General features: G+C 54.8%; 1 protein-coding gene across 1 annotated transcript in view; it reads left to right on the forward strand.

Annotated features, from left to right (window-relative positions):
* Positions 1-11610: 11610 nt before the first annotated feature.
* Positions 11611-12642, forward strand: part of SGIP1 (SH3GL interacting endocytic adaptor 1) — a 55213-nt gene continuing 54181 nt past the window's right edge. Inside the window, 1 exon segment of the mRNA XM_050307464.1 lies at positions 11611-11923. Coding sequence (XP_050163421.1) covers positions 11914-11923 — 10 coding nt within the window. The 5' untranslated portion in view covers positions 11611-11913.

Below are 12642 nucleotides of genomic sequence, written 5' to 3' on the forward strand. Positions count from 1 at the left end.
CCTGTGGCTCTTCATGATGCTTTTGTCAACAAGTCAGTGTGAGCCGTGTCACCATCACTCGGGGGACAGCAAAATGGAACCCTCCAGGCCCAGAACATGCCTCTGTCTGAAACCCAGAACCCTCTCTTGGCCAAAACCCAGGACCCTCCCACAGTCAAAACCCAGGACCATCCCATAGCCAAAACTCAGGACCTCCCACAGCTGAAACCCAGACCTTCCTACAGCCAAAACTCAGGACCTTCCCACAGGCAAACCCAAAACTGTCCCCCAGCCAAAACCAGAGCCTTCCGGAGCTGAAACCCAAACCGTCCAGTGGCTCAAACCCAGAACCCCCACAGCCCAATCCCAGTGGACATGGAGGAGCCCTTGCCTTACGCACGGGAAGAGGAGGGTTCCTGTGTCCAGAGGGCACGGCCACCCTCCATGGTGGGCTGGAGCCCGCGGCCTTCCTGGCGGGGCCGGTGTGGCGGCGACAGGAAGGCGGGCGCAGACAGGAAGTGATGGCCATGCACCGGGACGGCCCCCGGGCCGCTTTCATGTCCCGGCCTGACCCAAAACAACCGACTTTCCAGTAAAAAAACATCCTGCTGACAGGCACTCGAGAGGACACGGGGACTCTGTGCCGCCCTCGCTGTGGCAATGCCAGCGATGCCCCCACTGGGGCACCGTGTGAGCCTCCACAGGCTTTTCCTGGATTCTTTGGCTCCAAAGTGAAGCCACGTGAAAGCAAGTGTGGATCCCTCATCCCACATGCATTTTCCCACACAGCACTCCATGGGAGCAGCAACTGCCAACCCACCTTCCTGCAAATCCCTCCTATCCCAGTGGAAGGGGTTTCAGCCTCAGCCCACCCTGGGCTTGGCAGCCAACTCCAGCACCTCCTGGGGGATTCTCCCAGCACCATGCCAGGGGGTTAATAGTACTTTCTCTCCCAGGGAATTCATGGAATCCCAGAATGGTTTGGGTTGGAAGGGACCTCAAAACTCATCCAGTTCCACCTCCTGCCATGGGCAAGGACACCTTCCGCTATCTCAGGTTGCTCCAAGCCCTGTTCAACCTGGCCTTGGACACTTCCAGGGATGGGGCAGCCACAGCTTCTCTGGGTAGCCTGTGCCAGGGCCTTCCCACCCTCACAGGGAAGAATTTCCTCCTAATCTCTAATTCAAATCTCTTCTAGTTAAAACCATTCCTCCCTTCACATCCTTTCCACACTCCTTTGCTGTGCTGGCTGTGTCCTGCTGTGGCCAGCACTGTGCCCACGGCTCCCAGAGACGTGCAGAGATGGGAAACGGGTTATTGGGCTGGAAAAACATTGGCAGTTCTGGGTGGGGAAAGTGCCTAAATAGGACAGAGAGCAGAACTGGGGCTGCAGGTGAAGCATCCGCCCCGCATCCAGAGGTGTGTTAGGGGAGATGATGTGTCCAGTGGTGTCCCTGGCTGCGGAACCAACACAGGGGTTCTGCCCTGGCCTTGTCCCCTCTGCTACACCCCCTCCCCTCCAGCCTTCCCTTGCTTTATTCCTGTCCTTTTTCCATGACCTAGTTCTGCCAGGCAGTAGCTTCCTCATGAACACGGGAATGCAGCAGCGCAGTTCTGGTGCTGAGAGCAGCTGCCTCTCCCTGCTCCTTCCCAGCAGCAGCGGGAAAATGCTCCAGTGGCCGCTACGCTGCAAATCCAACCCAGATCCCTTGTTTCCCTTCCACTTTTGGGGTGGGAAATCCCAGTTTCAGGTGTGAGGTGGTTTGATGGCTCAGTTTCCTCAGTTCCTGGGGGGATGATGATGATGCCTTGGCTCTGCTTCCCCATCCTCACATCCAGAGCTCCTGTGGGGTTTGCATGGTTTTGCTCAGCATGGGAAGCACGTCAGTGTGGAGGCAGCGATGCTGTGCTTCCTCCTTGCTCCAGAGTGGCCCAGATGGACAGGGTTGATGGATCCTGCTCCCCCTCCCTGGTAGTCCCCCCAGCCACTTCCAGTAGCCTCCCAGCAGGTCCTGGAGGGGCTGAGGTGTGTGGGGTGGATGGTGTGGAGGGGCTCAGGACCTCCAGGCTCCCGGGACACAGATGCTCACCCTGTCCCCTCCATGCTGCCGGTGTCAGTGATGGATGTTCCCGACAGCCCCCGAGTGGCAGCTGTCCTTGTCCCCAAGGACATAGTTTCCTGCTGAGGCCATGGAGCTGGGGTTTCAGGGGGATTTCCACCACCCACAGGCGTCAATCCTGAGGATGAGCACTGGGAGCAGAGCTGGCCCTTCCCAGCTGCCCAGGGTGCGGGGACAAGGGTCCTGCAGAGCCCCCAGCGCTGCCAGGAAACTTCTGACCCGGAGGTCGGAGTTGTTCATGGAAACCATGATGCAGAGAAATAAAATAATAAACCAGCCTTGTTGCTGTTTCCCATGCAGCACAGGCTGCGCTGCTGGGGGTGGGGCTGGATTTCCATGGGTTTTTTCCCCCCAGTCCATAGGAGTTATGAGCGTGGGTGTTCCCACCTGCCCAGTGATGTAAGACAGAGCTGAAACAAAGGACAAGTGACAAGACAAGAGGAAATGGCCTCAAACTGCACCAGGGGAGGTTTAGTTTGGATATTAGGGAAAATTCCCTCATGAAAAGGACTGTCCAGGTTAGTGGTTGAGTCCCCCATCCCTGGAGGGATTTAAAAGTCGTGTGGATGTGGCACTTGGGGACATGGGGCAGTGGTGGCCTTGGCAGTGCTGGGGGAATGATTGGATTTGATGGGCTCAGAGGCCTTTTCCTACCTAAACAATTGTGTGATTCCATGATTCTCTGCCCGTAGTCCACAGCCCCATGTCCCTCTGTGTGCCAGCCAGCAGGACAGAGCATTTCCCAGGTTATAAATCCAATCACAAGGATTTGTGAATTGCCAGAAGTGGTTTGCTCACCGGGGAGATTTGGGTGCCACTGGTGCAGAGTTCACCTAAAGGTCCTACAGATGAAAAAAGAGAAATGAAAATGTGAAGCACTGACAGTTTTGCAGTCAAAAACAGGAAGGAGCTGGGGGCTGGTGCACAAAGAGCAGATTTTATCAGGTCTGCGGCGCTGGAACAGAGCCGAGTTCTCCCGGCACCGGCACCTTCGTGTGAAGGGGAGCTGTGACTGGCACAGGGACAGCACTGGGATCCAGGGCTGGCCAGGAAGGACAGGGTAGGTTGTGGCCCAGCTGATGTGGTTCAAGATGTGTTTAGGTGGTGTAACTCTCCCAAATGTCCCTTTTGGGGGGACACACGGAGCCCAATCCCAAGGTCTCCCTGTTCCCAAGTATTCCCTTCCCCAGGGGCACCCTAAGCCCTGCTCTTGCTGCATGATTTTTGCTCTGTTGGAGTATTTCTGCCATCCTTGTCTGATGCTGTCACCGATTCTCTCATTGCAGTGCTGGGGACATTTGGGATCACAGAGCTCTGTCTCACGAGAGACTGTGGTATGATCACCCTGACGCAGGGGCAGGATGGGCTCTGCAGCCTCCTTATCAGTCCAGAGCGGGGTCTCCTGGGGCATCCCTTGTTGTTATGGGGTTGCCCATCCTGTGATGTACCGCTGGGAGCACTGGGATTCACGTGCTGGGAACTGGGCAGAACTTGTCCTGGTGGCACAGTCATGCAAGAGGGGCCAAATGCTCTGCTTGCTCCCGACCGCTGGTCCAGCTGTGATTTGGCCCTGTTTTGGGGGCTGCAGGGGTGCTGGGGCAGGGAGGACACATGGGGGACAGCAGGACCAGGTGTGCACGTGCTGCCTGCACGTCTGTACAGCCCCGTCCTGTCCGTGCACATCTGTACGGCCCCGTCCTGCCCGTGCACAGCTGCACAGCTCCATCTGCTGAGCTCCCGGACGCTGCACAGCGCAGAGCGCCGGGAAACTCCACGGCCGGGATATGCACGGCGGGAATGGGGGTGTTTGCTGTAGGGTCGTGCCCTGCAGGGACACGCAGAGCCGGACATGCTCTGCAGGGACACACACACGGGGTGCACAGCTGGAGCCCCCCGACAGCTGGGACGGTTTGTGGCAGGGCCCCAAACAGCTGGAGACGTGTCCAGCTGCAGTCCCACACAGCCAGGGCTGTGCACAGCTGGAATGGTGCACAGCTGGAGTCCTGCACAGCTGGGTGTTGAACACAGCTGGGTGCTTGAGCACAGCTGGATTCCCACCTAGGTGGGTGCCTGCACAACTGGAGCCTTGCAGAGCTGGATTCTTGCACATTATAACCATTCATGGCTGGATTCCTGCACAACTGGAACCCTGCACAGCTGGAACTCTGCACAGCTGGAGGCAGTGGCTCCAGGACTGTGTTGGGGTGCTCACCTTCGTGAATCCCTCTGCCTTCACTGCCCCTTTGAGTCGATGCTTCCCAGCACAGCCCCTCACCCTCTCCCCGCTCTGACACCCTCTGGCATCACTCCCTCAGGCTCCCTGGGAGCTCCCAGGTTCACCTTCACCTGGATAATGTGCAGCTGGTGGAATCCCACCTGCCCTGCCTGGCCCACCCCCCAGCCTCAGCCCAACTCCTTTGTCCCCCATTACATCCAACACCACCTCCAGCTCCCACACATTTTTTTGGTGCAGTTTTACCATCTAGGTCTTGCAGAAAATCCTTTTATTTACACAGGAGGAATAAATGGTTTTCCCTGGCAATGTGGGGCAGGGTGGAGAACCAAACACATGAAGGGCATCTGCAGTGCTCGACCAAATGTGGCGTTGCCACCACATCACATGTGAGGAGTCAGGAGGCTTGAGGTCACACACTGCAGCCACAGCAAGGGTTTGACTTCCATCTGCCTTGAAAATCAGCTCTCCATGAAGTGTCTTCCCACCCTGGAAGGGCAGAGACCCCAGCAAGGACTGTGCCCTTCACAGGGGATTGGAGAGCATCTTCTTGGGGTTTGGGGACCACTGGGGGCAAACTCTTTTCCTCCTGCCTGTCTTTGCTAAAGGCCCCTTTGCCTCAGGGTGACCTGTGCCCCTGTAGACCCTGTGTCAGGCTTTTGGGTAAGGTGGGCAATGTGCCAGTGGAGGAGCTGTGGCATCACCATAAGAGCCCCCTGAATGCCTTAGAAATGGCCTTTCCACAGCAAAATACAGGTACATCCTTACAGCACCCCGAAGTCTACTTGTAGGGCTGGGAGGGGGGACAGAGGCGGGAGAGTTTCTCAGCACAAGAGTGGGAAGAATATTTTCAGTGTTAAAATCACGTCTTTTACTTATAACCTCATTCTCATCTGAGATATTTGGGTTGAAATTTTCAAAAATTAAAAAAAAAAAAAAAAGAAAAATCAGCCTGAAGTGGTAAACTGTCAGCAAGAGGCAGCGTGAACGGTGCTGGTCTGGGGAGGGGAGGGGGGTGTGCACCCGAGGGGGCCTGTGCCAACGAAATCCCAGGGCAAACTGCACCCACCCACGTGGAAAACGGGGCTCCCGCCTGTCCTGGGCTGTATTGGACCTGAACTGGGCTGGTTTCATTCCCAGTAGGATGCAGCTGAGCCCTGGTGCTCTCCAGGACAGGAACATATGTGCTCCCTCATGGTCAGAGCAGTCAGGTTTTTAAACTGTTCGTGGTTAATCAGCCATCACACCTCGAGGGAAAAACATGTTTGGAATAGGGTTGGATTTGGACCAGGGCAGAAATTCTCAGTTTATCTTCCAGTGGGGCTTCCCATAACAATGGGAAGGTCACCCAAGGGCACCCAGGGCTGGGTTCACCCCCTCCCCCAGGACTCCAGGGAGAAGCCCCCCGAGATTAAATTTTCCCTGAAATCCCCACAGCCAACACTGTTCCTACAGAGTTTGTTTTCCATTTGGAAGCTGGGGCCAGCTTAGTCCCCCTGTGCCATCGAACCCCCCTTTCCTGCTTGGGCTGCAGCCTTTCCAATGAAATTAATGCTGTTTGGGGCTGAATTGAATGAAATGGTATTTTTGGGGCTTCTCTGTCCATGAATGTTCAGGGAATATATTGGGTCCCTGTTCTCCAGTGGGATGGAAACACTGGATTCATAGCAGGGTTCCCACAGCCAGGTGAGGTGCCAGGAGCTGGGGTGCAGTAGTGACCCCCCACCTGGACTCTGGAGCACACGGAGGGGTCATTCCCATCCTGAAAACACCAATGGCCTCAGTGATTGGATCCCAAATTGGTTAAACAATATTTAGGATGGGACATGTGATGTGGAATGGGGGTGCTGGTTGTAACCTACCATGCCTGTGGGGTATAAGAGGACTTTGTCATTGTTCCTGAATTCCTTCTTTGTGGAAAAAAAAATAAATCAATTAGCAACACCCTGGAGCATCCCAGCTCAGCTGCACCTTGTCCTCATCAGGGTTTGGTGCTGAGGTGCTGGTGATTAACCTGATTAGCCCCTGATTATCAGGGGTGTGAGGGGGGGCAAGAGAAGCTCCTGGTGTGGTGTAGGAGGTGCTGCTGAGAGGAAGGGGAGAAGCAGAGGAAGGTGGGTTTCTGTGTGGAGCCTGCAGGGTGTCCTGCTGAGCTGGTGGAGCTGGGTTTTGGTGGCTGCTGGTAGATGGGTGTTTCTGGATGTGGTGCCTTGTTGCTATGAGATTTGCGGTGATGTGGAGCAGAATTTGGTCGTGCTGGTAGGAGCCAGGGGGTTCCCATCCTGTCTTTGCACCCTGGGGCACAGCCCATTACCTCCACTTCCATGAAAGCTGGTAAATAAAGTAGAATTGGCTCTGGTGGTGTAAACCAACCCCCCTGCCCCGAGTGTGCCCATCGTGTCTCTGCTCCACCAGCACCTCTGTGCCATGGGGGCACACGGCTGCCACCTGCCAGAGGGGCCCTGCTTGCCAAAATGTGAGGTTTTGGGGGCACTTTACAGAGCTGTTGCAGAGGGGTGGATGCCACCCTTCCTGCCCCATGTCCTGTCCAGTCAGTGGTGGATACTCTTGGTCCCACAAGATGTTGTACTTGGTTTTAGGGAAACTACTGCCCTTCTCCAACCCTGTTGTGACTGTGCCATGGCCTTCATTAGGGGATTTCCCATGCTGGGTGTGGTTTGGGGTCCTGTTGGATGCTGTTGTGCTGGGTTTCAGCATGGGCTGGGAAATTTAGGGGTGTTTGGTGAGGTGTAGAGCATTTTGGGGGTAAAAAGCACCTTGTAGGGTGCCCCACAGGGCTGTTTCCTGGGTGCTGGTGGGGACAGGTACTGTGTGATGAGGGCAGGAGGGAGTTTGGTGGGGGCAGCATGTGCCTGTTCTGTGCTCAGCTTGTGTTGCTTCCCTGGGGAGCTTCTTCCATGCTGGAATTCTGCTGCTCTCTGTATCCAGAGAGCAGCTTGGTGCATTGAGTCTCCCTCTAAAGGAATGATAAATACATTTTTTCCAGTACTGTTGAGAAAGCAGGAACCCCATCTAGGTCTCCTCCTCTCCCTCATATGTCCTGGGGGTGAGGGCTTGCTCTTTCATCCCTTGTGTCTCTCTTTGGAGCAGCTCACTGAGAAGGGAAGGGCTCATTGGGAAAACTGAGGATGAATAGAGAAAAAAACTACTACAGCAGAAGGTAACAGGCTCCATTGTGGAATTAGAAGCAGCTGCATCCTGAGAGGGCTCTGTGCCTGGGCAGGGAATATGGGATCTGCTCCTTCCAGCACTGGGCACCTGTGCTCCTTCCTGTTCACCCTGGGATGAGCAGGATGGGATGGGATGGAGGCTGGCAGGGCTTGATCCCATGAGCTTCTCAGGCTGGTCCAGCCCTGCTCGTGTCAGGAGATATGGGATGCACATACAGTGCTCTGGCTGTGCTAAACAGAGTGGGCTGGGCCCAGGAGCATCGCCACAGGGAGCTGCTTTGGGTTCTGCTTCACAGGCAGCGGCATCTGAGGAGTCTGTGCAGGGGCAGTGGGTGCTCGGGTCCTGGGTGATGGGCTGATCCACTCCCATGCCCTCCTGAGCTCCTGGAGGCTTGGCTGAGGTGCTTGTGGTGATGCCTCACGTCACAGCCTTCTTCCTTGTTGGGAGATAAGGTTTGAATAAGGAATCCTGTAAATAGGCTACAGGAAGACCTTAGGGCCCCTTCCAGTGCCTAAAAAGGTTCCAAGAAAGCTGGAGAGGGACTTGAGACAAGGGCTGGAGGGACAGGAGAAGGGGGAATGGCTTCTCACAGCCAGAGGGCAGGGTCAGATGGGATATTGGGAAGAATTTCTTCCCTGTGAGGGTGATAGAGCTCTGGCACAGGTTGCCCAGAGCAGCTGTGGCTGCCCCATCCCTGGAAGTGTCCAAGGCCAGGTTGGACGGGGCTTGGAGCAACCTGGGCTAGTGGAAGGTGTCCCTGCCCATGGCTCCTATAAACTCAGTTTTATAGGAAGAGAAGAACATGGCTCATCTTTGTTGAAAAGCCTATTTTGCAGGTGAGGGGGGAGGAGTCCCCATCACTGTGGTGATGGGAATTACCAGTAAGGAGGGGCTGGGGGTCTTGTCCCCTGCATTCCCACCAGGAGCAGAGAGAGGATGAGTTTATTCTTAGTAAAGGTTTAATTACGGGCTAGCGAAAGGGTTGTGGAGCCACGTATGGGGAGATGTAAACAACCCCCTGGCTGCCCTTAATGCCAGGGGATTTACCAGGGCCAGATCCTGGGTGAGGATGAGGCTGTAGGATTGGGGTTTTATTTAGCAAATCCCCCTCCACGCTGCTCGCCCGCCCTGGGGCCAGCGTGTCCCTGCGACCGGGGGCCGAGCCGGGCTCCTCCGCTCCACTGTCACATGGACCTCCAGCATGACTGTGCTGGGATATGAGTAATGCACTCCAGTGACTCATTTGCTGCCTCTTTTTTTTTTTTTTTTTTTTTTTTTATCTTAAGGCCCTTGGCTTCATCTGTTGCTGTCTGCTGGCAGCTTTCTGACGTGTCTCCTTCAGGAGCTGCCCAAGATTTCCAGTGTTTTTGCTGAGAATCGTCCTTGTGTCAGTTGGAAGGATTGGAAATAAGTTAGAAATGTGTAAATATCAGTTTTACCTTGAGCAGAGAGGGGCTTGCTGGCACGCTGCCCTCCCTGGGCACACGGGTGTGCTCTGCCAGGGACCTGGCTCTCCCTGTGCCACCTGCCTTTGGGAAGAGCCCGTGCCAGGAGCAGGTTTGTGGTGCCCTTAGTTTGGGGTTAATTTTGCCCTCGGGAAGGTGAGTTTCGGTCTTGCCACGTGACAGGAAGGCTTTCATAAGGCCAAGAACATCCTGCAGAGCCGAGGAAAGCCTGAGTTGCACTGGGATGAGCAGTAGCTGAGGGATTCCCAGCTGTGCTCAGGCAGCAGGTGCCAGTGTGACAGCAAACCTGCCCAAACCCAGCACTGAAATGGGGAAATTTGGTAAAAAAAACTTATTTACCCATTTCTCAGCCTGGGAGGGCATCTGTAGGGGGGTATCATGGCTCTTCTTGCCTGGTTAAGGAATATCAGCCCTGCAGAGTTTACAAGAGCTGTGGGTCTGTCCTGGCTGGCAGTGGAGCCACTGGGATGTGGCATCACAGAATCCCAGACTGGTTTGGGTTGGAAGGGACCTTAAAGCTCCTCATGTCCCACCCTCTGCCATGGGCAGGGACACCCTCCACTAGACCAGGTTCCTCCAAGCCCCATCCAATCTGGCCTTGGACACTTCTAGAGATGGGAATACTGGGACTGTGCCCTGCTGTACAGCAGCTGCATGAATTTTTGGATGATAAGGTATTTTAGTGGGTCTACGAGGGATTTGGACACTGCAGGTGTGTGTTCATCACTGGGGCATCCTGCCATGTGTGCCAGCCTGGCTCCTTGGGGAATTTTGGGCTTGGGCTCAGGGGACAACAGGGTGACATTCAGTGCTTTGTGCTTACCCCGGGATTACAACTGGAATTCCTGAAAGCACTGGGCACCCTTCCCTGTGCTGGAAGCACAGGCAGTGCAGGCAGGTCACAGGACCTCCTTGCATGGATTAAAGGAACCATCTGTTAAATAATCCCATCCCTTTTCCGGCTGCTGTGGCATTTCTCACCAGCTGGGGTGGGTGTGGGCTGTGCTGGAGACACTTGATCTGGAGACCCTGTTGTGGTGCTGAAGCACATTTCCTCACTGGTGTATCCAGACCCTTGGGAGGTACTTGGCTTTTAGATCAATTTTTAAAGGTGGAAAAATATTTAGGGGTTTTTTTGATTGTAGAAAAATGGGGGTGGGTTTACTGAGGGGCAACTGATTTTTTTTTTTTAAATAATTTTTGTTTAATGGAAAAAACTGATTTTTTTTTTTTCTTAATGGGCAAAATGATGTGGATGTTGTTGTCCCTGCTTGTGAGTGAAGTCCTGGGAAACACGTGTAGCTAACTGGAATGATCCTAAAGATGCTGATGCGGGGTGAGAGGTAGAAGTGAAGTTTCCATTACTGATACAAGGTCACGTTGAAAAGCCACATTTGTGTGCGCTGAAACGGGCTGGTTGTCCCTAAAACACCGCTGTTGTGCCCGGCGGGGAGCAGAGAGGGGGAGGCAGCTCCTCCATCAGGCAGGTCGGTGCTGGTGGTCCTAATACCGATGTTTGCTGGGCGCTGGAATGCGGTGGTGCCCTCGGGGACAGATCCTGGGTGTCCCCTGCCGGGGATGGGGCTTTCCCTTGCAGCAGTGGGTGCTGTTTCGGATGCGAATGCCAAAGATGCACCTTCTGCTCCTGCAGCCACGCGTGGGAACTGCTTCAGGACAAGAGTGAGCCTTACAGCATCTTTCCTGCCAGAGGAAAAAAAAAAAACCAAAAAAACCAAAAAAAACCCAAACCAAACAAACCACAAAAAAACCCCTTACAAAACCAAAAAGACCAACAAAACCCCTGGACTCCTGGAGCTGGTTAAAGCCAATTCTGCCAGAAACAATTTTATCTCACATTTCCTTGGATAATCCCGGTAGTGTCCCAATAACTCCTACGCTGGCACTGCCTGTGCCTCCAGCCGAGCTCCCCCTGCTCCTGCAGCAGCTCGGAGAACTGTTTTGAAGGTGGTGAGGATCGCACCCTCCGTCGGGGCTGGCACAGGCTCGGGGAGGCTGGATGCTGTGGCTGGCAGAGAAACGGGGGGACAGGGTGGTGCTGGGTGGCATCTCTTCGGGCACCAGCTGGTGAGGGGACACGGGGGGTCCCCACGCAGAGCGTGGCTCGGCTCTTGCAGTCCCCCCTCCCTCCCCAGCCTCTTTTGTTCCCTGCTCCGGAGATGCTTCGGCTTCTTTTCATGCGAAATTAATTCCCGGGCGCTGTTGGAAGGCAGTCGAGGAGAAATTTCTTCCCGCATCATCCTTTCGGGGCTAATTGCTGGCGATGTGACGTCAGCCGATGGATTTCTCCCTTGAATGGCTGCGGGAGAGGCGAGGAGGGCCCAGCACTCGCGCTCACAGCCCTTGTGCCGGAGCGAGCTCCGCTGCCTTATCCAGCCGGGATTGGTTTATTCTCCCCCTATTCCCAGCCGGGCTCCCCGCACGCTCCTAATCTGACAGCGCCCGGTCATTAATCTGGTTCCCCTGGCCGCTGCAATAGGATTAAGGGAGGGGAAGTGCGTCACGAGGTAGGAGAGGGGTTATGCTTTTGGTGAAAGTGGGGGGGAAAAATATGGGAAATAGGTTGGTGTGTTCCCGGGGGGTGTGTCGGGAGCGAGCGCGCATGTGAGGAGGTGCGGGGCGGGAGGCATCGGCTGCGCCGGAGCCGAGCCCGGCTCGTCCTCCCTTTCTCTCAGCATCCTCCGTGATGCGATCCTGGAGGTGATACAGGCACAGCAGCATCCATGGCCTGCCCTTAGCGCCAGCATTCCTGCTTTATCCTCCGTGATATTCCGGCAGCGAACCGAGCCCGGCGTCGGAGGCGTTTGGTTAGCGAAGGGCTGACGCTGAGTGGCTGGTAACCGGGATCGTATTCTCCTGTATTTTTTCAGGCTCCTTGGAAATTGAGGAATGCAATTCTGCCACCATGATGGAAGGTAGGTGATGAGCTGAGCGTGTCTTTCGGGATGGCTGGAGTTTGCAAAGCCACGGTGGAGGATGCACTGTACCCACGCATGGGGAGCCTTTCTCTTTCCTAAATAAAATAATAATAATATAAATTAAATCCTCCCCTCCCCCTAATCCCATCCCAGTCGGATCTCTCTGCCTGCTGCCTGGGAGCTGGTGGATGGTGATATAATATCAAGCCCATCAGATTATTTGCAATTCCATCCCCAGCCCTGTGTAGGCAGCTCAGGGTGTGCAAACACCCGGTTATCCACGGACCTGCCGGTTCCTCCAGAGCCCAGACCAGGGTGGGTTGGTCAGAATTGGGGATCCTGTAAGGATTATTTTATCCTCTGCCTGGAAACCCTGGTTCTCAGCCTGACATGATGCACAGAGGATGAATTTGGCTGATTTCAGACTGGGCTCTGCATCGTGATGGGGTTTGGTGTTTTCAGCTGGATGGAGGAGTATCATTTCAGTAGGAAACAAGGAAATTGGAAGTTAAAGTGATTTTTGCTGTGTCGTGGCACTGCTTTGGAGATGCAGGCTCTGGGGAAGGGGAGTGGGTGTTGGGTTGAGGTTTATTGGAATAAAAAAGGAAATGTGAAGGAAATCTGGGCTCCAGGCACAAGATGCTTCAGGAAGCATTGGGAGACTGTGTCTGATCCTGTGTGGGAAAAGCCTCTGGGCATTACAGGAATTTTATCCT

This window comes from Myiozetetes cayanensis, unplaced genomic scaffold (genome assembly GCF_022539395.1).
Source record: "Myiozetetes cayanensis isolate MyiCay16 unplaced genomic scaffold, myiCay2020 scf12, whole genome shotgun sequence".
NCBI lineage: Eukaryota > Metazoa > Chordata > Aves > Passeriformes > Tyrannidae > Myiozetetes > Myiozetetes cayanensis.